This window comes from Squalius cephalus (genome assembly GCF_949319135.1).
Source record: "Squalius cephalus genome assembly, chromosome: 8".
Taxonomy (NCBI): Eukaryota; Metazoa; Chordata; class Actinopteri; order Cypriniformes; family Leuciscidae; genus Squalius; species Squalius cephalus.
The window spans coordinates 3,908,344-3,934,189 of NC_137129.1; the positions used below are offsets into that span (position 1 = coordinate 3,908,344).

The 25,846-nt window shown below is 37.8% G+C and overlaps 1 protein-coding gene across 5 annotated transcripts in view; it reads left to right on the forward strand.

Moving 5' to 3' along the window:
- csmd3b (CUB and Sushi multiple domains 3b) overlaps positions 1-25,846 on the forward strand; it is a 457,418-nt gene that overhangs the window by 357,185 nt on the left and 74,387 nt on the right. For all 5 annotated transcript variants that reach the window (XM_079879070.1, XM_079879071.1, XM_079879072.1 and 2 more), the window contains 12 exons: positions 575-699; positions 1,443-1,539; positions 3,540-3,644; positions 5,883-6,001; positions 6,133-6,202; positions 9,742-9,858; positions 9,959-10,168; positions 10,714-10,902; positions 11,925-12,102; positions 14,691-14,836; positions 20,383-20,463; positions 22,875-22,988. In XM_079879070.1, coding sequence (XP_079735196.1) covers positions 575-699; positions 1,443-1,539; positions 3,540-3,644; positions 5,883-6,001; positions 6,133-6,202; positions 9,742-9,858; positions 9,959-10,168; positions 10,714-10,902; positions 11,925-12,102; positions 14,691-14,836; positions 20,383-20,463; positions 22,875-22,988 — 1,551 coding nt within the window. The remainder of the gene's footprint in view (positions 1-574; positions 700-1,442; positions 1,540-3,539; positions 3,645-5,882; positions 6,002-6,132; positions 6,203-9,741; positions 9,859-9,958; positions 10,169-10,713; positions 10,903-11,924; positions 12,103-14,690; positions 14,837-20,382; positions 20,464-22,874; positions 22,989-25,846) is intronic.

Below are 25,846 nucleotides of genomic sequence, written 5' to 3' on the forward strand. Positions count from 1 at the left end.
AGGAACTAAACAGAGCGTTACTGACACACTGTGAAGAGAGGAGCTGCAATAATGTAAAATAGGGGGGAAATAATGTTTTTTTTGAGCATTCAAGCATGCAACCCTATTCTAGTAGAGCCTAAAAACAAAATCAAGACTTTGTAAAAGGGCAAAATAGGTCCTCTTTAAAAAGTGGGCTGAGAAATCATATGCAATATATCTTCTGTATCTTATAATCCCATTACCTTTTCCATTGCTCCAAGCCAATATCTGTGTAGCATTTTTCATTTCATTCAAGTTTTTTTGTGTTAAGTTTTTTTTTTTGTTGAACTAAATGTAAAACCTAGTTGGATGCTGATTACAGAATCATAGGAACACCTACTCAGTATCTATTTATAAAAAGCAAGTATATTTTTAAAGGCAGGAAAGCATCAAGGCCTAGTCGTGAGCAATTATACAGCCAAGTTGGCTTTGATTACTCATCAAAAGTTGCTTCTCTTTTGTACCAAGGTTGATGAATTCCATCCATTTACACAGCACTGAAAGTTAATGCTTTTTCTAACACACTTTCCTGTCTTTTGATTCGTCTTCACAGTGCCTTGTGGAGGGATCCTGGCGATGCGTAAGGGGACCATTTTGTCCCCGGGTTACCCGGAACCCTACGATAACAACCTCAACTGTGTGTGGAAGGTGTCTGTTCCTGAGGGAGCTGGAATACAAGTGAGTGGAGGAGCTTGTTTGAAGTTCCTCAAATTAAATGTTTCAGACAAGAAGCGTCAGTGATCGAAAAGTTTAAACTACAATAAAGGGAATTCTTAATGTCTAGTTAATTATGCATAAGGCAATGTTTAATTTAGAAATGATGGGGAGTACAGTTCTACAAACTTCAGTGACAGTCTGTTTCTTCACCTTGCCTGTTTTTTTTTTGCAAATGTAGTGATTTTGTTGATATATGTCGCAACTCATCCAAATACAACAAATCCCCAAAAATCACTTTCATTATAATCAGTGACGCTGTCTACACTGGAAATAACTGTTTTCTATGTGAATATATTGTAAAATGTCATTTATTTTCTGTGATGAATTTTCAGCATCATTACTCCAGTCTTCAGTGTCACATGATCCTTCAGAAATCATTCTAATATAATGATTTGCTGCTCAAGAAATATTTCTTATTATCAATATTTATGGAAACCTTTTCTCAAAATATAAAAGTTCAAATAAACAGAATTTATTTTTATTTTGTGGCAATGTAAAAGATAGATAGATAGATAGATAGATAGATAGATAGATAGATAGATAGATAGATAGATAGATAGATAGATAGATAGATAGATAGATAGATAGATAGATAGATAGATAGATAGATAGATAGATAGAAAGGAGTTCTGTACTTTATTGACTGTCTTTGTGCTTTTTATCTACCACTTCTTGCTCATGTATTTACTTTCTTTATAAATCAGATCCAAGTTGTGAGTTTTGCCACAGAACATAACTGGGATTCTCTGGATTTCTATGATGGCGCAGACAACAATGCACCCAGACTGGGCAGCTATTCAGGTGAGAGTTTAACTACTGGAGAAGTACATGCTTTTTCCTAGCCTGGAAATCCAGACCTAAATCTGAAAGATTAATGGTCTGGCATCGACTAATGAAAATCAGCCAGCTCGAGGGGCGGCACCAAGGATGCATTTGAAAATCTCACTGCACGCAATTGGATAACACTACGACCAATCACAACAAGCCTCATACGCTTAGCTACCAGCGGAGATAACTGGTAGATTAGACTCTTGCCGTATCCGGTCGGCAAAACAGCAAAAATGTCCTTCTTGCAAAGGAAGGATTCGAGCGGCGTCTTCTGTTCCTCTTTTAGATAAAAAGCCAAGACTAACTCGTTCATTGTAGCGGCCAAAGCCGTTTCAAACAACTGGTGTTCATCCGTAGCCATCTTGCAATGTTTACTAATGACTTCGACGTCACAGCGCTGTCGTCATCTCGCCTCTGGCCCGCCTATATCAGATAACCCGATGTGATTGGTGCAGCTCGGATACAAGGGTATATTTAATGAGCATTATTACTCGACGCCAGAGTAAACTCGCTGAGCAAATTCAACTTGTGCTCTCGCGAGAACTCTGGATTTCCAGGGTAGCTTTTTCCTGTTTTGGAAGTTGAAATCTCTGGCTGATCTTTCACTCCAATGACCCTCGTCAGTATATACTGTATATGTAGGTCTACTTTTTTGTCTGTCACCACATGAGATTTTAAGTTAATATTTTAATAATTTAACAAAACATTTGCATGTTCACGTTTTTTTTAAGTTAATCAATGGTCACATGCCATGCAGGTAAACAAAATAGTTTATCTTTTTATTTTAAAATATAAGCTGTAATTCTATGCAATCCCCAATTTGGGTTTTGAAAATATGGAAAATAAACATACTATAGACTGGACACTTTACTACTGTTGCTGTAGATAGTTCATTTTTGTAATCGTAAGAAATAAAGTTGGATATGCTGCATGCAATGATCATCATTCAGAAATACCTCACCGCTAAAAGCCACGATTGACCAATCAGAATGAAGTATTCCTGACTAGAGTCATTTTATAAGCTTGTGTAATTCATATTACAGCAATATTACATTAGGAGTGGTTTAATGCCTCCTTCCAAACAAAATAATCTTTGCTCTTAGTCTTTACAAAAAAATTATTTCAAATAAAAACATTTACATTTAGTCATTTAGCAGACGCTTTTGTCCAAAGCGACTTACGATTTAGGACTAAATTAAGCGAGTCAAAAACGTCGGAGATTGCTCACCAGAACTTGATATCATTAATTGAGTCACACCTTGAAAAATTGTTTGTAATTTTTGAAGCCAGCAAACTTGGAGGAGGCTCAGGTTTCAGGCTCAGTGCTGTTTTTGGCTAGCTAATGAATTGCTGTGTTTGGCAGCACGTGTAATGGGTTCTGCACCTCGACACTCAGCACTTCATTTGTTTGTTAACCGAGCGGCCAGAAGAAGTGTACTGATGCTAACAGCTTGTCATTGCAGAGCCCTGATGGCTCAATGCTCTTCTTGTCATGAAGACACAGTGTTTGTAACAGTGTTTCTGGGCTATTCCTGGAGGATGGGAAACATTGGTTTAGAGTGTCCTGTTGGGAATGGTGACTTTATCTTGCTTTCAGGGACAGGGAAGGCTTTCATGGCTGCGCTGCGGGAGCAGTAATTTAGATGTTTCCAGCAGCTGAGAAGTTGACCTCATAGTTGAACTGTACAGCAGGAAGTATTTAAAACAGTGAGGCTGCCGTGTCAAAAGACAAATGTTAACAGGTGTACCACAACTTTTCTTCACAGCATGAACTTTAAAGATGTTCCCATTAATAAGAGTCTTATGTGGTCTTAGGCCACCCTTCCCGTATGCTCTAAACGTCTTTGCTTGGTAATCCACCTTATCTGTTTTTTATTTCAACCCCAGCTGGTGTGATTTTGACTGTGCAGAAGTTAAAGAATCACAGCTTTTCTTAATCTTCAACATTCATAACGCAGTTTCTCCTTTATCAGGAACCACCATTCCTCAGCTCCTGAATAGCACGTCTAACAACCTCTACCTGAACTTTGTGTCAGACATCAGTGTGTCAGCAGCCGGCTTCCATCTGGAATACACAGGTACAACACAGCAGCAGAATGTAACAGTATTAATCTATTGATGCCCTTTAAATGACCGGGTCTGTTAAATAAAGCTCAACATCCTTCTGTACTGCATGTATTACCCCACCCTAGACCTTGACCTCTTGGGGAAATCCTTTTGCTTGTCTATTTTCTATAGTAGTAACAAGTAGGATGAATGGATGGATGGATGGATGGATGGATAGATAGATAGATAGATAGATAGATAGATAGATAGATAGATAGATAGATAGATAGATAGATAGATAGATAGATAGATAGATAGATAGATAGATAGATAGATAGATAGATAGATAGATAGATAGATAGATCAACATCCTTCTCTACTGCATTTATTACCCCACCCTAGACCTTGACCTCTTGGGGAAATCCTTTTGCTTGTCTATTTTCTATAGTAGTAACAAGTAGGATGGATGGATGGATGGATGGATGGATGGATGGATGGATAGATAGATAGATAGATAGGGGAGCGCGGGGCACAACCTAACGCGGGGTTAGTTGTAACACGCTTGTTTTAAATACTTCCGCACATGCTTGGATGACGAAACTTTGTGTATTTACTAGTTGCCATATCAACACTATATAGAGAAAAAAAATCCGCCAAAATTATTTATTTTTTGGAAGATATCCATAGACATTTATTAAACCATAGCAAAAGTAAATTTCTTACTTAAGTTAATTTTTCATCTCTATTTTTTGTGTTTATTTAAAATAAGACAAATCTGATATTACTTTAATCTCCAAGGTGTTATTTAACAGTTGAGATAGTTCTTTAATGCTTCGCTAACTAGCAGAAGACACTAGCCGGGTTTAAATCCCAGTTGTGCAGGCGGGGGCATGTTGTAACACTGCGTTACAATGTGCCCCTATTAGAAATAAGCTATTATATTCTATACTTTTATTAATTTTATTGAGAAAACGTGAGAAAAAGGTGAATAAAGACTGAGAGTCAATGTTCAGAAATTACTAATTATTTATTTGTTTTGAACTATTTTATATAGCTGTGTTTTCATGTGTTCGTAGTCAAAACTCAAAAATGAGTTTATATTTAATTATTAAAAATTGCCATTATTTTATATGAAAAAGTTTTTTAATTGTATTTTATTTAGAAAATATTTTAGTTTGTTTTGTACATTTTTTTTATTAGATCAGATAACATTTTAAGCTGTCATATGGTCATGTTACAATGTGCCCCTGCACATGTTACAATGCACCCCACCTATGGGGCATGTTGTCACATTTCACTTCCATTCTTTCGGGGTATATCAAGAAAAAAGTATATACTGTATTGATAAAACAAAAACACATAATTGTACTAGACATGTGGGAAATGAATGTGGGAAAAAATAAATACTCTGAACCATAAGTAGATTTACACAAACTGAGAAAGTCAAAAAGCGTTACTTTGTGCCCCGCTCTCCCCTACTGTAGATAGATTGGTTTGTTAGTTAGTTAGTTAGTTATGTGCCAAGTTTTGTAGTCCTTTGTAGTTTTTCTTATTGATTAGTTCCTGATTGTTTCCAGGTGTGTCTTGTTTGCCAATCTCCCCTTGAGTGTATTCTTTCTCATGTTCTTTGTCTGGAGATGTCCTTTGTTGGATGTATGTTTGATGATGCTCATTCAGTTTTCGGTTCCCTGGTTCCCTGGTTCTCTGGTTCTCTGGTCGACGTGGTCTTATGTTATTTTGTTATTAAACTATAAAATTGCATTTGGATCCAGCTCTTCTTTTGTTTTTTTAGTTCACCCAGCATTTATTACCCCACCCTAGACCTTGACCTCTTGGGGAAATGGATGGATGGATGGATGGATGGATGGATGGATGGATGGATGGATGGATGGATAGATGGACAGACAGACATTTTCCATCTTTTTTTATAGCAAGTAATCAAAGGGATAATGCCAGTGGAAAGAGCTGGTCTCGGCCAACGGACGTATTTTCATAGCAGAATTCTGCCAAATGATCTGTATGACTGCAGATGCTGAGCCAGAGAGAGACACCTGTTCTACACAAAACAGAGCCAGGTGTCCATATTTACATCCATAAAATAATTAGCCAGAAAACTGTCCTTCTAACCAAATGTTTTCAGACACCAGCACTCCATATTCCTGGAACCTGAACCTGGAATCTTTTCCGAACGGTAGCTGTCTGTGCTACTCTGTGGAGATTTTTTTATAAACCCGATGATTGCTGCAGTTTTGATCTCTGTGTGTTTACAGCTATTGGCCTAGATACATGTCCAGAGCCTCAGACTCCAACCTATGGGATTAGAGTTGGGGATCGATACATGGTGGGAGATGTTGTCATGTTCCAGTGTGAGCAAGGATACTCTTTACAGGTGAGGAAAATATGTTTCTTTTGAGCATTGATCACTTCTTTGTAAGTAGTTTTTCATCCATATATAGATTCCTGGGAGCACAGTGCTGTATTCATGATTCAAAAATGTTGATCTGTTTTGTTTTTGTCTAGGGAAATGCCCATATCACATGCATGCCTGGACCAGTGAGGAGGTGGAATTATCCGGTTCCTCTTTGCCTCGGTACGGTCTTATTAAATTCATTGTGGAAGATTGTGTTTCTCAGTTTTAGATTCCCTTTCATCAGCAACTGAATATGAGGCATCTCGATGGGTTATGTGAGTTTCGGCTGAAGTTTGATTCATCGTCTTCTCCTTAAGCTTCTCCTGTCCCGACAGGTTTTATTTAATTCTGAACCTAAAATGCAGAGCGCGGCAGAGTTTTCGATCGTGCTATAGAACATTGTGATGGATTATCTGGTGTTTATTTATGGGGCCCTTTTTTAAAGTGAAAGCCAACTAGAACCTTTATGTTTCAGCGTTTGGCTTCATTTTTCAACTGTTTTAGCCTCAGCCAAGCTGAAAATCCTGAAATATTCAGCTCAATAATTCACCACCCAGCCGCTCGTTCACAATCTGAATGCAAGCACTCAATGAATGCAAACAACAACTATGACTTTTTTTAAGCCCTTTCTGGATGCTTTCTGCTCTTCTCAGAAGGCAAAGAGATCTCTAAGCTTGAGTTTACATGAATACTCTTGTTTAGTCACTGGCAAAAGCCTTTTTCTAAATAAATGGCAAGCTTTTTTAACACAAAAATGATCAGTAAAGAATCGAGATACATTTGTTTTTCGACATACTGAATATGTGGATTTTACCCTTCGTCAACATGTTTTTTTAACATAATTTTTTTAATTGCGTCTTTGCATCTTATTGTGAACCATTCATCCATGCATACGTTTCATTAAAAAAATAATTACCTTACAATGTTTAATCATAATGTCATAACTGGACCTTCCAGTGAAAACAACAGACTTCTCTCTGGTGATGCGTGTAGTAATTTTAATAATCATTAGTAATAGTTAGTAATCAATAATCATTTCGAAATCAATAATCATTTAGTCTGCTGAAACGTCACCCCTGCAAGCTCATGTTGATTTTTTTTTTTACAGAATGTTGCTGTTTATTATAAATGATTTATCCGTGCACATCATTATTTTTTTCAATTCATGTGCACTCATAATCTTAAATCAAAAACGTTAACACCCCTCCCTTCAACATACAAGAAAATACTATCTCAATTCTATTCTGACTGACTTTAAGTCATTTAAGTGCTTCTAGTGGCAACAAGTGGAATTTCAATTGATTTTTATTTATCATTTTTGTTGATTGGTTCTCCTGAACACTTCCTCCTGCACTGAAAAAGAACAATAAGTAAAAATTACTTAATTTTTCTTTGGCAAGTTTTTGCACGAATATTTTTTAAGTAAATTTCACATATGGAATTAAGTAAACTCTACTTAACTAAGTTAAGTGACAGTAACAGAAAATAAGTCATTTTACCTTGGCTAGTAAAAGGTTGAGTAATATCTATTTAGTTGAAGTTTCCTTTGCAAAACATTTCACTCAAACAATATAACATTGAATTAAACCAGACTTTTAAAGTATATGCAGAAACATCTAAGTATTTAATACAATAGATATTGTGTGAGACACCATATCTACATTTCAGAAGTTACGCGTTACGTGAACGCACTTGGTAGACAATACACACTGACGGTAACATTTGATGGATCGTTTTTGTGTTTGAATGTGCCATTTTGAGTAGAAAATGAACTCCAAATGTCACAAAATGGCAAGTTACTAAACCTAACAACAAAATCAATGATAAAACAATGTAAATACAGCTGGAAAACAGTGAAAAATCAACCTCATTAATTATTCAAGGCCCAGTGCATGATGGGAACACCAGTATCAGAAAAGTTGAGTAATTTTATAACGTTGATATTTACGCTTTCATTTCTACACGCTTGAATTGAGTACTAATACTTTAGAGTAGAATTTACTTCGTTTTTTCAATTCTTGCCTGAACTAACTTTTTCATGTAAATTACATTGTTTTTTTTTCTGTAGTATTTACTTCACCACAAAATCATTTTTATTAGTGTGGTGCTAGTCAGACAAACGGATAGCTCCACCCCTCAGCTGATGACACTGGTTTAATTATCATGCACATTTACAGTGACACTCTAACAAAATAATGGGAAACACGGTGCCCAGAGTGTAATATCCTACAGTCTGTGAGCTTTGAGTGTTGCAAAGCCGAAATATAGCAATTCGAGAGAGGAAATGACCAATTTGGCCATTGATTTGTATGTTTGTGTTCGCGGGGGAGGCACTCTTTTCCATCTGGTCCTTGTGGAACGCAACATGAAGATTACCTTTGACTGCCAAGCTGATGTGCCAGACGTCTCTTAGCCTTTCACTGCATCAAGCCCTTCTGTTTCTAGCACACCCTGTGTGGCCAGCATGCTTTTCTATGACTCCAAGTTTGTCTTTTTCCTCAGATCAGTCCATCTCTGATCAAGAGCACCTTGTTTATCTTTTATATTGCTTTGGCTCATGTTTGAGTTGGCTGTCCCTTGACCTGCCCAATTCCCCTTGCTTCCTGTTTAAAAGAAGTTTGAAGGCATTTTCTACCACTGATACAGTATATGCAGCAACATTGTCCAGCCTCTCCTGTGCCAAAACTAGACATCCCATCAAAGACTATCAGCTGTGATCTCCATATTACTGTTGGAATCACCACTTAAATCCTCATGCCTCTTAAAAGAGACAATAGCTTTTGTTTTTGTGCCAAGCAAATGAGAATTTCTCTGTATACCAGTGTGTGTTTATTGCTTTTATTTCTGTTTAGTCGGATACAGTCATTTAACAGTGTGAGGTCCATCTTCTGTAATTCAGATGCAAGAAGTTTTACTGGCCAAGTGTGATCACATGCACAATGTACACAAGAGCTCTTTGCACTTATATATGCTCATGTATAATTATGATGCATCACTGCTTGGGTTAAACTTCTTCATGTTGACTAGTAGTGTCAACTAGTAGTGGATCACATGACCTCAGTTGCACTCAGTTTCCTGTATCTTCATTCCATATCATGACAGCTGGATGTATTTGCATGCAAAATTCCCCGAAAGGGATCAAATGAAGTAAAAATTAAGCATTTTGCATTCACAAAACACATAAGCACATTGACATCTGAGATTATCTAGTTCTATCATGAAACAAAAAAAAAGTGTTGTGACTTTTTAACAGCATTTAAGAGACTAAAAGCAGCATAATTCTAGCAGTTGAAATATGCATAATTTAAATGTAATTATAATTAATTTGATTTAATTAAAAGGTTAATCAAAAGTCCATTTATACATTAAAATGAAACAAATCCCAGTAATGAATACGGAATCAAAAAAATGATTTATAGTTAATGATAATAAACACACTAATCAATGTTAACAAATTGAACCTGAATTGAAAATGTTTCCAAATGTTCAAATTTTAAGATATCAATGTGTCATATTTGTCAAACTGAACTGTTCGTTTCTTTAGGGGTTAAAGATTGGTTTAATTCAAAACTGCCAACGATGTTTGACTAATGTGACTTTTTTTGTGCTGTAATCATTCAGTGATGCAGTAGAGATAGAAATCAGTAAGGATTGCATGACAGTACAACACATTACATTTTGGCAGTGCATAAAGTGAATCTTCATCTGTACATTCACAGCTCAGTGTGGCGGAGCCATGACAGAGGTTAGCGGAGTGATTCTGAGCCCTGGTTTTCCTGGCAACTACCCAAGTGGTCTGGATTGCACCTGGACGGTCACCCTTCCCACTGGCTTCGGTACATGCATGCCATTAAACTGTGCACGAATGAGCTACAGAATCATGTGACTCACTACCTTTTATCAGTATCACTTATTGTGGTCGACATGTTGTTTAAGGAATTCACGTTCAGTTCCTGAACTTCTCCACCGAGGCAATCCACGACTACCTGGAGATCCGAAGCGGACCTAGTGAGACCGGTATAGTGATTGACAGGTTCAGTGGGCCGCAGGTTCCTGAGTCGCTCTTCAGCACAACCCATGAAACAAGCTTCTTCTTCCACAGCGACTATTCCCAGAATAAACCTGGATTTCACATTACATACCAAGGTAAGACTTATATTATGCTTTTTTACACTGTTGATTTTGGGCTCTAGTAGAATAGGTTTGATTTTTCCAATATTCTCCATTGTTGCAGCTCCTCTCTTCCCAGTCTGTCAGTAACGCTCTGTTTACTTCCTGTCTCTATGAAGCCCCTCCTTCTGAAAAGCACAATGTGCTCTGATTGGTCGACTAGAGCAGTGTGTTGTGATTGGTCAACTGCTTCTTACCATAACCACCAGTTTCAACACACTAATTAACTCAACCAGGCCCCGCCCCTTTATTCTGTGTTTGAATTATTTAAATGAGGAATATTGGGACGTGTTTGTTCCCGAAAGAAATGGAGGCTTTTCAGGGAGTTCAGAAACAGTGACACTGATACAGAGAAACTTTGCAGAGCTTTTTCATACTCAAACAGCAACATTACACACTTAAGAAAGTTAAAGATGTAAAAAAGCATAATAGGTCATTTTTATCCATTAGACGTGTTAGACGAGTTTAGTCTTTTGCATTCATCCTTCACTTGTGATTATGTCCTTGTTTCTTTTCTTCAGCCTATCAGCTGCAGAGCTGTCCTGACCCCCGACCTTTCAGGAATGGTATCGTGATAGGCAGTGACTTTAGCGTGGGCATGACGGTGTCTTTCGAGTGTTTACCCGGTTACTCGCTCATCGGCGAAACCTCTCTAACGTGCCTCCATGGAATCAGCAGGAACTGGAACAACCCTATTCCACGCTGTGAAGGTGCGTTTTACTCTCCTCAAAATAAAATCCTCATTCTCCTCCTTAATTCGGTATTGAAATTGAATGACCTCAGTGTTTCATCCATGCAACTGCTCACTGTAAGTTATAATGAAAGTGTCATCAGTCGCTTACAGCTGATGGCTTTATACGCAAGCCCACGGGTGAGATTTATTGCTTTATCACAACAATATTACTACATAATGTGTGATGTTAAACAGTGCCGTGCGTCTTTATGGTGAGAACAAATTCTCAATGGCTCACTGGTCAACATTATTTCCCAGAGCGCAATGAGGTGATGCTATAGCAGAGCGAGATGAGCTTTAAAGATGCACGAGGTCATTTTGTTCTTGTTTCTCCAGCTCCTGTTCATTTTCTAAATGAAGCAGCCTTGAACTGTTTACTGACACCTATTGGCATAGATTGGAACTGAACGATATAAAACCACTTTTTCTAGGCCACTGATATATGTCTAATCTCTAATCTCTACATCAAGTACTTTTCATTATTTTCTGTGCAAATAAGTGACAAATTCTTAGTGAACATTTGTGACCCTGGACCACAAAACCAGTCACATGGGTCATTTTTTTTTTATTGAGAGCTGAATAAATAAGCTTTCCATTGACGTATGGTTTGTTAGGCTAGGACAATATTTGGCCGAGATACAACTATTGAAAATCTGGAATCTGAGGGTGCAAAAAAATCGAAACTTTGAGAAAATCATCTTTAAAGTTGTCCATTTATGTTCGCAATTGTGCTGCATTCACTCACACAAAAAAATGTTTTATATATTTACGGTAGGACATTTACAAAATATCTTCATGGAACATGATCTTTACTTAATATCCTAATGATTTTGGCATAAAAGAAAAATCGATAATTTTGACCCATTCAATGTATTGTTGGCTATTGCCACAAATATACCCGTGCGACTCGTGACTGGTTTTGTGATCCAGGGTCACATGTTCTGTCTATGCCCAAAATGTATGGTGATGGCATTACTTTGTTTTCTGTCTCCCCTAAAGCTCTATGTGGTGGAAACATCACCTCCATGAACGGCACCATCTTCTCTCCCGGTCACCCAGCTGAATATCCCAATTTCCAGGACTGTGTGTGGAGTGTCCGGGTGCCACCTGGAAACGGCATCTATATCAACTTCACCGTCCTCAGCACTGAACCCATCTATGACTACATCACTGTCTGGTAAACTCTCATAAAAATCTCTTATGTGATGATGAGCTTATTTGGAATCAGTTAATATTCATCAGTATATGATCAATAATAATAACGCTTGAGTAGATGGGACTGCATATGCAGATGAATGAGGACTCCAAACGTCCTTGAACGTAAGACACTCGCTCTCGTGTGTGAAACAGCCTGCGGTCCTCTAGGAAGCCCCAAAGCACGCTCGCTTGTAGCCGTGGAAGGAAATCATCCCTTAAATCTCTCAAAAACTATTTTAGGACTTGCTGCCACCACATTTGCTTGGTTAAGCATCACAGTATATCTCAATTTGAAAAGAGGTTATATAAATTGCCTTTGCACAGTTCCTCAAGTCAGGAGACCATTTTCAGGATCAAATTCAGTTTTGCTTCTGCGTTCCCTAATGTGGTGTCTTGTTACTAAAATGGAAACTTAACTTCTTTTTGCTTGACTTTGTCCAGGTTTGGTTGAGACCAAATTGCATAGTAGCAAAATTTACATCTATATTTAGATACTGCTTTAATATTTCAATGTAGATCAAATTTGATGTTTAGCTCTATTTACCAATAGTGCATGTGTCTAAAATATATATTTTTTATATATAAGTTCAATTCAGTTCAACTCTATTGTCAGACTCAGGGTCCATTAGCATATATATATTTTTTATATAAGAAAAATTCTTAAATTCACCTTAATTATCTTGCTCAAAAGTTGTCGTATGTTTAGTTTGTCGGCATAAATGACTTTGTCGCTTTTGTGCATAATTTCCCTTCTGAGCTTTGTCTCTTCAACCTTTCAGGAAGAAGTTTTGCTAATTAGGCATACTACATTTTATTGGCTTTCTGAACTGGTTTTGGTCTCCTCACGGAAATTAAGCCCATTTGCTTTGGTGTTTTAGATTCCAAAGGGAGTGTGTCTTCAAACAATAAGAAATATCTCTAGAGGTTTAGCAGGGCTAATATAAGGAACAAATAAACAACAATACAGATTTTATACTTAAAGTTCTTTGAGGAGAAATTCCCTAAGTACGTCTTCCAAGCCTCTGAATCAAAGCTATTTTTGAAGTTATTGGTGTATATTTTATTGATCTATTTCTGAGAGATGTAGTCACAGATAACTGCAGGCTATAGCAGGAGTGTGTGTCCTCACAGAGTCGCTTTAGGCCAGTTGGTTGTTTGGAAGAGCAGAGACTTTTGACTAATTGTCCTTCACATCGTTGTGACACCCAGTTGCGGGGGAGATGGAATAATGCATTGAAAGAAACCCAGGATGAATCCAGTAATTAATGTCATCTGTTCACATTTCATATCAGAGTTCCCTCTTGTTTGAGAAAAATTCCAGAGGGTACTTTTATTTATTAATGGATTCTGCGTACCCAATAAACCAGTTGGTTTAAATAATGCATTTTCACCACAGATAGAAGTTACATTATTGCTGCATTTTTTTCTGATTTTTTATTTATTTTTTTACTCTGTGTGACCTGAAATTGAGTTTGCATTTCTGTTGCATGTTGCTTCAGTCTTTCCCGAAAGCTGCATGACTTCATGCTCTACTAAGACTCGTGAACGAACCCGTATTTCTCTCTCTGGGTGCTCCATCGGCTCCTCAGTGAGCTGCTCCTAGTGACCATCTCATGCATCATAGGTGACCTAGATAAAACGGTGTCTTCTGGTTCATTAGTCCAGCTCTATTGTTCATGTACAGAACAAAGACTTTATGCATTTCTGCTGGGCTGGCCTAATGTAAAGACAACAGCAGATATGGCAGGAATAGAGCTTAATAAACTACTAGACACAGAGAAATGACTGCCTGCTTTGGAGATGCACTTCTTGCTTTTTCTTGCAGTCAATAATAGGGGATATATTGCTGTCTAGATTAAAGTCCCATTTTAGACAATATGGTTCATAAAAGCAGCGCTCAGCGATGCACTGCAGCAGAGATCAGTCTTAAAGTATGAAGTACGTAGTTTATTTGCTCTCAGTGTAATTGCAGAGTCATTATTTTTGCTGGGCCACTAGGTTAAAGTCACATTTATAAACTACTTTAAGAGAGAGTGGAGTTGAGTCTTAAAATGTTTCATTTATTAACTTTATGTGTAACTGCAGATTCTTTACTGGCTGTTTCAGGACACACACACACACAAAGAATTTGTTTGTGTGTTTTTAGGACCCTAATTTAAATGCCAAAAGTATGCTTGACTTTATGCCCACTTATAAAGCTTTTTTTTCCCCATCATTTGGTCATAATTTAATGAAATACTCCTGCCAAACAGAAAATCTTTTAAACAAATTCAGTTTACCACCCACAGTAATAGTGCAACGTTAACTGCACCAGGTGAAACAAGGCGGAATGTATAATGAGCTTCATTTTCCTAGAAAGGAGGTGTGTTTGCACTAAAAGGAGTGACAATGAATTCATTTAAATACTCAGGCTGCTTTAGTGCCGAATCAAACTAGATTGCATGTGGGTTTTGTGCAAAAAAAAATATATAAATACACTGCTTTGCTTCTAAATCCAGTACATCAGCTGACGTAGGCCTTTCTAATTGGATGTAGCTGTGGATAAATGTTGATTTGTGTGTTTTGCAGGGATGGTCCAGACCAGAGTTCGCCCCAGATCGGTCAGTTCAGTGGGAACACAGCCCTGGAGTCTGTCTACAGCACATCCAACCAGATCCTCATCAAGTTCCACAGTGACTTCAGTGGAAGTGGTTTCTTTGTGCTCAGTTATCATGGTGAGACGCTCCACACCAGTGTTAGTTTTATTATAGTTTTATTATAGTTTATAATATTATAGGATATAATATTTGGTATTATAGTATATGTATATAGTATATAGCATATTACAGTATATAATATACTATATGTGACCCTGGACCACAAAACCAGTCTTATGAGTAATTTTTTTTTTTTTTAAATTGAGATTTACACATAATCTGAAAGCTGAATAAATAAGCTTTCCATTTATGTATAGTTTGTTGGGGTAGGACAATATTTGGCCGAGATACAACTATTTGAAAATCTGGAGAAAAAAAAAATCTAAATATTGAGAAAATCGCCTTTAAAGTTGTTAATTTCTGTTGGCGATTGTGCTGCATCCACTCACAAAAGTACATTTTTGATATATTTAAGGTAGGAAATTTACTAAATATCTTCATGGAACATGATCTTTACTAAATATCCTAATGATTTTTGGCATAAAAGAAAAATCTATTATTTTGACCCATACAGTGTTTTGTTGGCTATTGCCACAAATATAACCGTGCGACTTGTGACTGGTTTTGTGGTCCAGGGTCACATATTATATATTGTTGTTAGGTAGATGAACATGCACAAAATTAAAGTTAAATAAAAGAGTCTCTTAAAAAGCAATGTAAACACGCAGGAGTGTCAGAATAACAACTACCCTTAACACCAACAATACCGGACAAAGAAATTGAGGAAACTATGGGTATATAAAGCAGGGAGATAATGAGTAGAACAGAAACAGCTGTGTACTATAAGTGTAACCGGTCCTACTCGACCCACTCCGAGTGGGATTCTTTGTGGGAGATCAGGGGAGTGAGGTTTACACGCTTACTGGCCTACGTCCGATACATACTGTAAGAACTAATTAACATCCAGGGAAACTCACTTGGGAACACTGGAAAACGGGAAACAATCAAACAGAGTGAAAACTAAACTAAAAAGGGTATAAAAATTTATTTTAATTTCAAGTTAATAATTTTAGTTCTTCAACTTCAACTTATTTCAGTTTGTTGCCAATTAAGGAAACATTTCACATTTTCACTTTTTTCAAGTAACCATAATATTTTATTTTATTTCAGCTTTATTTCAGTTAACAGAAATGTCTTTAATTTTAGTTTTAGTTAATGATGATAACCCCACATGTCAGGCTCCATTCATAGACATGTTTTACCAGTTTATCGAATCCAACTCCTCACCGCTATGGGGTTTATTTTAACAGCGCAAGTAGAATTTAAACTGTTTAAGCCCTATATCATTTGCCTGTGTGGGACATTGAATGATTTAAGATACTTTTTGGGAACCTGAGACGATCTGCAAACTCATGCATTCTGTTTCAATGATTATCTGGCAATACTGTGTCATTTCCATCCCCAGCAGGCAAATAAAGTGGCTTACGTTTACACTGATCATATTGACCTCGGGCTGCTGACTAGTATTTATAGTTTGTTACATGCTTTCATATTGATCCTCGGCCCTTGTCAGCTTTCACTCGGGGTTAATGACTCTGAGACGTATTGAGGGAAAACGACTGCGAGTTACACCAGCAATCACAATGTTATGTATGGTTCTCTGATTAGTCTGATTAGCATATTAGGTTTCCCTAAAGCCCTAACTGAAGGAATAGTTCACCTAATAATTTAAATAATTTTATATACTCACTCTGTTGTTCTAAATTTGAATGATTTTCTTTTTTCTGTGGAACACATAATACAAGTTATTGAAAACGCTCTCTTCCATACAATGAAAATGGATGGGGACCAGGCGCAGTCATAAAAAAATAACATCATAAAAGTATAATATTATATATGTTTTCCATGTGACTTAAACATATAGGGCCCTATCTTGCACCCAGCGCAATTGGCTTTGTACACGACGCATGTATCATTCCTATTTTGCACCCGACGCACAGCAAACTTTTCCCTCCACAGACGCATTTCGGTAAATTAGGGAATGAACTTGCGCTCCCGGGGGCGGTTCAGCGAAAAGAGGAGGCGTGTTCCGGCGCAAACGTTCCCTGGTGCTATTTTGCAGTTTCAGAAAACAATTCCGCCACAGACCAGGAGTAACCTAGTCTAAAGTCAGTGGCGCGTTATTCAGATGCTATTTTAAGTGCGCATGCTTGGCCATAATGTAGCGTGTGCACAATGCGAATACACTTTGCTTCTCTCATCTACACACAGACGCAGTAGTTGACATTTTTGAAACCATACATAATTACAAGGAAAAATATTCCACATGAGGGAAATCATTGTGGTGTCCATGAAGATGTGAAAAAATAGGCATAAATCTAGCTTACACATTTACCCAAATTATTATCCGCCTGTTTAACCAAAGCTAATTTGGGTGGGTTTCTCCATCCCCATACAATGTCACTTCTCTGTGTTTTACGGCCCTGACGAGAACGTCGGTCTCCTCGGCTGTGAACCGCTCCTGGTGTGCGCCTGGCAAATCCGCCGTTATAATAGCAATCCGCCATGGAACAAGCGCGCCTGCTCTTAAAGGGAATGTGAGATGTCGCTCTGATTGGTTTATTTCACGTTACGCCCAAACCACACCTATGAGTAATGAAGCTACTTCAGACCAACCCATTTTAGATTTGCGTCGGGCGCAAGAGTCATTTATCCAGCCGGTATAATAGCACCAGCGCCCGAGATCCGCCCACAAAGTTACTTGCGTTTCGTGTTTGATACTTGCGTTTCAGATCGTTAAAATAGGGCCCATAGTGTCCTGAAACCATCATATGAAATTTTAAATAACACCTTTTTTTGTTCCACCAAGGCTTAGAAAGACATTAAGGTGAGTGAATAATGTCAGAATTATGATTGAGTTATTCCTTTAACACTTCATACATATTTAATGTTGTATGTTGAAGTAAAAAACTTGATTTTATGCTCCAGACCATATTGTTTTATCACTCAGTGAGTTCAGTTTCTTCGCCCGTCTTTCGTGGATTGAATTGCAGATGACTAATTTTCCATCTGCAGATATTTTAGACTGTGATGCGAATGCATAACAAAGGGAAAGGATCGTCTATATTTACTCAGATTTGCCCTGGGAATACCCCGTTCCATCATAATGAGTTTAGCTTTGATTCTATTTGATTCTGAGTAAATGGGACACCGAGCCTGAAAGACAACTTTATTTCCACCAACTGCTTTGATATGAATTAGTAAGAAATTACCATCCATTAAACTGAAATATTCATCTAGTATTTAGTATGTTATCTAATCATAATAGGGCTCTGTCGGGTCTGCCAATCTGCTCTCTGATGTCGCATCCTCCAGTGTTTTAAAGCCAATCTAGCCAAAGCAGCTTAGACAGGAATCTATGGAATATGATTATGAGCTCGAATGGGCTCTCAAATGCAGAGATCATGCCCTCCAAATTCACTCAGGTTTATTAGTGGGGCTTTACTCAATATTCAGTCCAGACACCAAGGGCATCAAAGAGGCATCTCTGAGTTAGAGAAGCGCCAAGCAGCCCATTTTAAAGACTTGATTCCAAAGTCTCGTTCTAATGGCTCTCAGAAGTACACACACACACACACACACACACACTCACACATGTACTATCCACATCCGCCTTCCCTGGTCCCTGAGTCATCAAAGAAAAACACTGGACAAAAAAAAAGCCAGGAGTTTTGTAATTGCTCATTTTGTTTGTGTGTGTGTGTGTGTTTAAATCACAACCCACTGTTTTTTCCTTCTTTTTTACACCCACTTGAAAAGCCTCTTCTATAGAAGTACAGTGACTTGAGCCACATGGCTCCTGATCAGGGCGTCCGGACTGCCCCTCTTGTTCCCGTTCCACTTTGGCCACTTACCCCAAAACACAACAGGAAACCCGTAAGGAGGCAAGCTGAGATGAGCCACATGCTAAGTGGGCTTCAATAGTTAATTAGTGTGTTTCCAACTTCAGCTTGGCAGGAGAAGACAAAGCCAGCGTCTTCCGCCTCCTCAAAGCCAAGAGCTCCTGATATCCATCTTAATCAATCTGAAGTCTTGACGGTTATGGCTTTGTGTCGAACTTTGAGGTCCTGTTACGTTCGTGGTTTTCATTAACACCAGAGTAATTAACTCGGTGCAAAGCTACTCGGTAATTATCATCAACCCTCACGGCTATCTATGCATTGCACAGGAATGGGCCGCAGCGCTGTTGCATTCACACAACAAATGCATTACTCATGCAATCCGTGTCTGGATAAATGTGGTTAATTCCTTCTCTTCTTAAGTGATTTGCTCATTATGCGAGTCATTTTGTTCTTGGCGATTTCAATGACTGTGACACGCTCACTTTGCTTGGGCGTGGATCCGCTGTCAGAGATGCCAGCGATAGATAAGGCTCTGTGTTAGCGTCGAGGAGCGACCCGTAGCGCAGTGATAGTCACCCTTCCATGCGCCTCAGTGTCACCCTACTTAATCACATCATTATTTGTCACGGCAGGCTCCTCTGTCATTAGTACTGACTGGATGCCAACGCAACTGTGCCGAACGTCACACTGCGCCAGGGGCGTTTTTTCAGAGGAAAATTTGAATGAGAAAATAATGGGCTGTACCAAAATAAACCTGGAAGTATTATGAAATATGACATTGAATAGTGTGTACGTCAATATTAGTCTGTTCAAAAACGATGCCAGTGGGTAAAGTTTTTGAGAGGTTCGGCGTCTACTTTGCTTTCCATCAGTGTGGTGGGAATATTGGCTGAACAAAGTAAGAAAAGTCTCATGAAGTTACATGTCGCTGTGATTGGCTCATTGCTCTGCAGACATCCCACCCTGCAAAAACTCATTCCCCCCATATATTATATGCTATTATATACATTTGTGTAAGCCGTCTAACACAGGTTCGTTCAGTCAATAGTAGGCTCTTCGTGCGACAAAAGTGCAAGTGATGAAACGCATGATAATGCCAGGTGTAACGGTAATGCATCTTTGCTGATCACTTGTGATCGGTTCACTGAAAACACATCTTAATACCAGGTGGAACACAGGCTTTCTCTCTCGCTCGCTCGATTCCGGGATATGCATATAAAGGTGGGATGCCTGACTCTGTCATGTGATAACGCCCACCTGTCAGGTTCTGCAAAGACATCCACGCACATATTTACAGGCATAAGGTGCAAATGTTGTCTAATGTCAATGATGTAGCGATGTAAGAAGCACACTTCACACAGAAATCACTTTGTTAGTTAACACAGTGAATCTGCGTGAGCAGCTTGAACCCGTTGCCAAATCTGCAAAATTCCCAATCACATGGACTCTTTTTCAATGAATGGACTAAAATTTGCAGAACAATGGTAAATTACCGCACCTACTGTATAAACACATAAGTATGTGAATTGAAACCATTCTGAGATGGGCTATAGGGTGGGGAAAGGAGAACTTTTAGAGATAAATTAGTACAGATGAGATTAATAATATATAAATGCTAAATAAAACTGTTTGTTCCTTCTTAAAGCTTTTTTATTACAGTTTTGAATCTCTAAAAACCTAACAAATCTTTGTAACCACATCTTTCCTCCTCTTGTTTTGCAGCGTACCAGTTACGAGTCTGCCAGCCTCCACCAGAGGTTTCAAACGCAGACATCCTGATGGAGGATAATGAGTTAGAGATAGGTATGAACAGACAACACTGCTTTCGTTAATAAAACTTGTTCTGATTCTGAAGGGTTGGTTTGAGGTCCAGCATACCAGATTTATTTAAAACAAAAAAATTTAAATGAAAAAATACATTCTCCTGTCCTGTTTTGTATATATGCTCCTGAAGAGTACAAGGGCCAGATTTACAGATTTACAAAGATGGGAAAGTTCTGCACGTGATCTACTGATGACACGCAAATTAAAAAACACAGATGCAGCCGGATCATTTCTATAATGACCAGCACAATCTACCAAGAGCAGCGCAAATCAGCGTCTGGTTTAAGACTTGCTTTTTTTGGACGGTAAATTAGGGCACAAACAGCATTAAATTTACGAGCGCAATACTTAGTAAATTACCTTGCGTGATTCATTTAAATAATCTCCTCCCACAAATTTGGCACCTTAAAGGGAAACTCCTACAAATGCATATGCAATAAGTTCAGCTGCAAAAATAACTGTGTCCATGCCTTTTCAGTGCTAATTTTTCACTGCGTGTTATTAGTAAATCCTGAAAGTAGTTTTTAACACCAAAAGAGGCTTTGCACTGGCCCTAAATACTTGATACTTTAAAAGGTAACTCTCACCAAAATTGAACCTAGGCTCTTTTTGTTAATCTACTCGAGTCAAACTTTCGTTTAAAAGTATAATTAGAATAGAAACGCCACTTTTAAGATTGACCGTATTTTCGTTTTAGTTCAAATTGCCTTTTGAATGGGAGTGAATGGGGCACTTTTATGATAGCATCAAAAATCGCTATTTTTAAAACACTAAGAAGGCTCGACACAACATGAAACTTTGCTGGAAGTATCACCAGGGGCTCTACACATGAACTCCAGCATTGACTACCATGTTTGAGTACACAGAGTTTACTAAAAAGAAAGACTCACTTTATCACTTAGTGTTTCCGGTGGATGGAATTTTTTCAGTCAAAAGTAGTCAATCTCCGAATGCAACGTAACATGAGGAGAGTAAAGATGGAAAGCTCCTAAAGCTTGTTTCCATATAAATTCACGGATCATTTTTTTCAAGTTATCATGCTTTTCATTGAAATTACAAGTTCATGACATTTCCTCATATGGAGTCAGTTCATTATGTTGCATTCGGAGATCGACTTCTTTTGACTGACAATATTCCATCTACCGGAAACACTAAGTGATAAAGTGAGTTGTACAAAATCTTTCTTTTTAGTAAACTCTGTGTACACAAACAATGTTCTCAATGCTGGAGTTCATGTGTAGAGTCTCTGGTGATACTTCCAGCAAAGTTTCATGTTGTGTCGAGCCTTCTTAGTGTTTTAAAAATAGCGATTTTTGATGCTATCATAGAAGTGCCCCATTCACTCCCATTCACAAGGCATTTTGACCAAAAACGAAAATACGGTCAATCTTAAAAATGGCGTTTCCATTCTAATTATGCTTTTACACGAAGGTTTGACTCGGGTAGATTAACAAAAAGAGCCTAGGTTAAATTTTGGCGAGAGTTACACATTAATACCATTTCTCTGACTGTTTGATTGTCTTTAATACCTGGAGAAAGCTATCCGTCATCATTCCCATCAGGGTTTGTTCCCCCAAAAATGTTTTTCCGAACCTGTGTGACTTTCTTTCCTCAGCAGAGCACCAAATAATCCATTTGAAAAATGTCTCAGTGTTTTATCTCTATACTATAGTTTTGGATTTCCCCGTTGGCTTTTCTTTGTACAGAAAAAAAACGTTTGTGTTGCTCAGAAGAAAGTCAAAGGGGTTTGGAATGACATGAGGGAAAATGATGACAGAATTTTCATTTTGCGGGGAACTTTTCAAATTAAGAAATGGATAGGGCACTAATAAAACATCTACTATAATGCAATTTATGCTCCTTGCAAGTATGAGTTGTGCTTCGCATACGTACATCCACCTGTTACAGAAGCCTCGACTCATTCCAGAAGTCAACTGTCTTATGCCCTCAGTGCCAAAGTGACTACAGAAATAGTACCCATTCATAGCACAATCATGTTTGCATGAAATATCAAGCCTGCTTTTGCCACAGAAATTAGGCCAATACTGTAAAGGAGATTCACCTTGCCCTGTTGCCTAGACACTGGCAGAGCACATGAACGTTTCTCCGCATTGGATGTGTCATAGCTGTGATGTTTCCCAGGTGCTTACGCATGATTATTTTTAGTTAGGCGATGGTGGAAGGGTTGTCATGCAAAGCCAATACATGCAATTCATTAGACAGGGCTGCAAACGCTGCTGTTTTTACAGCTCAATTATCAACCTCTTCAGGTTTAGCGTTAAACTATATACATCACAGCCGAATCTCGGCCATCTTTCTCCATTAAAGCTACGGAGGTTCGCTGTCCCAACTAATTAAACAGATGCTTGATCATTTTCTCTGTACATCAGGTGATATTATCCGCTATCGCTGTCACCCTGGATTCAGCCTGGTGGGGAGTGAGATTTTGACGTGCAGGCTTGGAGAACGGCTTCAGATGGACGGAAACCCTCCCTCTTGCCAAGGTGGGCATACTCTTCTAGAATAAAGACACAGATGTTAAATTACTGGATACCTTAAAACACTCAACACCACCAAAGGACGTATATTTCAAATTATGAGGTCTTTCATTTCTTTCTACTTTTTTTTTTTTTGCTTGTTCTTTTTCTTTTTTTTATTCTTACAGTATATTGTTGTTTATCTGTGTTTAGTTTTTTTTTTTTTTTTTTGGTCAATATGTGTATTTTGTAAAATTTCTGTATGTATTCCTGCAAAAAAAATAAATAAATAAATAAATAAATAAATAAATAAATATATATATATATATATATATATATATATATATATATATATAATATATAATGCACTAATGCATCGTCTCTTACAGTGTTCGAACTATACCGTGTCCTTTGGGGGAGCCCACTTGTTTTGCTTTGTTTTCCACAAATACTCTATAAGTAGGCTGCCTAAGACACCGAGAGTCACGCAGACCTATAACAACCCAGCCACAACACATAATTGGGAATAACATGCCTTACCTTTTGCTATTTTACACATAATAATCCACGATGATCACATTACACAAAACTGAAATTGCACTTCAAAATAACACATTGTCAAAATTTCACAAATCGCGTTTTCAGGGGAGCCCATGTCTTATTAACTCCCCCGTAGTTCGCGCCCTGGTCTCTTAGACACCGGAACGCAGCACTGAACCAGGGTTAAGGGTTTCAGTGTGTTAAAGCATGTTGCCATGGAAACACCCAACCTCCGTCCACGAGTAAATGGCAGGAGACTGGGAACGATAGACTATAAGATCGAATCACTCAAACGAGCATCATACATGTAATGGAGGGTAAAATGTGATCATAGGTGGTATTGCTGATAGGCCATGAAGAGCTCAGTCATTCCCTGTCACTGCTTCTTCCCTCACGTTCTCTGGTGATGAGTGATGCGACTCTTGGAGTTTAGTGGCTCAAACAGCTGCCGCCATTAATCTTTCATGGCTCCATCCTTCTCCCTGCATCCCCACGAGAGAGCACTCACTTTGTTAGAATGTGTCCTGTGCTTAGATTCAGGAAAGTGCCTGGAAACGGTAGTTCAATCATTTGTCATGCACATTAAAGCAGTTTCGGAGGGGAATAAACAAAGTGAGCCACGGAGCAGAAGAGCTCATGAAGTGTTTTGCAGAGTATGTAACATTTCAGGCTGACTTGATGAAAAATTGTCTTTTCCAAGATGACAGACGATGACCACCTACAGTTTTTGAAGAAATATGGGTAGCACTTTATTTTACCGTCAAATTACGCATGTACATACAGTACTATGTGCTTATTATAGAAATTACAATAACTGAGTAATAACTAGGTTATAACCCTAAACCTAAACCCATGTAGTTACCTTATATTACCAGTACTTTCTTGGGTAAGTACACTGTATGTACATGTACTGTAATATAAAGTGTAAACTAAATATGGTACCAGGAAAATGATCTGCTGTGTTAAATCTAAGGAACTGTTGAGATTAATATATACCAGACCTGATTTCATTTGGTGAATATTGTAATCGCTTAACTAGGATAAACTGGATTCACTAATTTGGTTCATTGTTTTACTGTTTCATTCTTGGAGTTTAGCTTGGTGTAGTCGAGTTTTGTTGAGTTTCATTGGGTTACTGTAGCTCGCGGTCAAGTTTAGTTTTGTTTAGGCTTCCCTAAACCTAGTTCCCTCTTCCCAGTTTTTCTTAGATGAATTCAATTTGGTTTATTCGAGTTGGTTAGTTAATCTTGTCTAGGATTATTAAGTCAAATGTAGTCTTGTCTTGTTATCTAGTTTAGTCTGGTTTTATTTAGTTTAGTTCAGTTTGGTTTGGCTATTAGTCTAGTTTAGGTTTGATTAGTCAAGTGTTGTCTTATCTAGTTTCGTTTAGTTTCTCTGAGCTGATTTCAGTTAGTTTAGTTTTTCTTGGATTGTTGGGTCAAATGTAGTCTTGTCTTGTGTTATCTAGGTTAGTCTGGTTTTATTTAGTTTAGTTTGGTTTGGCTATTAGTCTAGTTTAGGTTTGATGAGTCAAGTGTTTTCTTATCTGGTTTAATTTAGTTTCTCTGAGCTGATTTCAGTTAGTTTAGTTTTTTCATGGATTATTGGGTCAAATGTTGTTTTGTCTTGTGTTATCTAGGTTAGTCTAGTTTTATTTAGTTTAGTTTAGTTTAGTTTAGTTTAGTTTAGTTTAGTTTAGTTTAGTTTAGTTTAGTTTAGTTTAGTTTAGTTTAGTTTAGTTTAGTTTAGTTTAGTTTAGTTAGGCTATTAGTCTAGTTTAGGTTTGATGAGTCAAGTGTTCTCTTATCTAATTTAGTTTCTCTGAGCTGATTTCAGTTAGTTTAGTTTTTTCTTGGATTGTTGGGTCAAATGTAGTCTTGTCTTGTGTTATCTAGGTTAGTCTGGTTTTATTTAGTTTAGTCCAGTTTGGTTAGATTAATAGTCTAGTTTAGGTTTGAACCCAACTCAACAAACCTGAACTAGACTAGACTAAATCAACCTAACCAAACTGGACTAAACTAAATAAAACTAGACTAAACTACATAATTCAAGACTACATTTGACTCAACAATCCTAGACAAGACAAAAACTAAACTAACCGAAATCAGCTCGAAGAAATTAAACAAAACTAGATAAGACAACACTTGACATTTCTTATCTAGTTTAGTTTAGTTTCTCTGAGCTGATTTCAGTTTTGTCGAGTTAGGTTAGTTTTAGTTTACTCGAGTTTGGTCAGTCTCATCTAGTGTAGGTTTTTTTGAGTCGAATGTAGTTTGGTTTAGTTTAGTCTTGTCAGGTCTAGGTTTGTTGAGTGAAATGTAGTCTTTTCTTGAGTTATCTAGTTT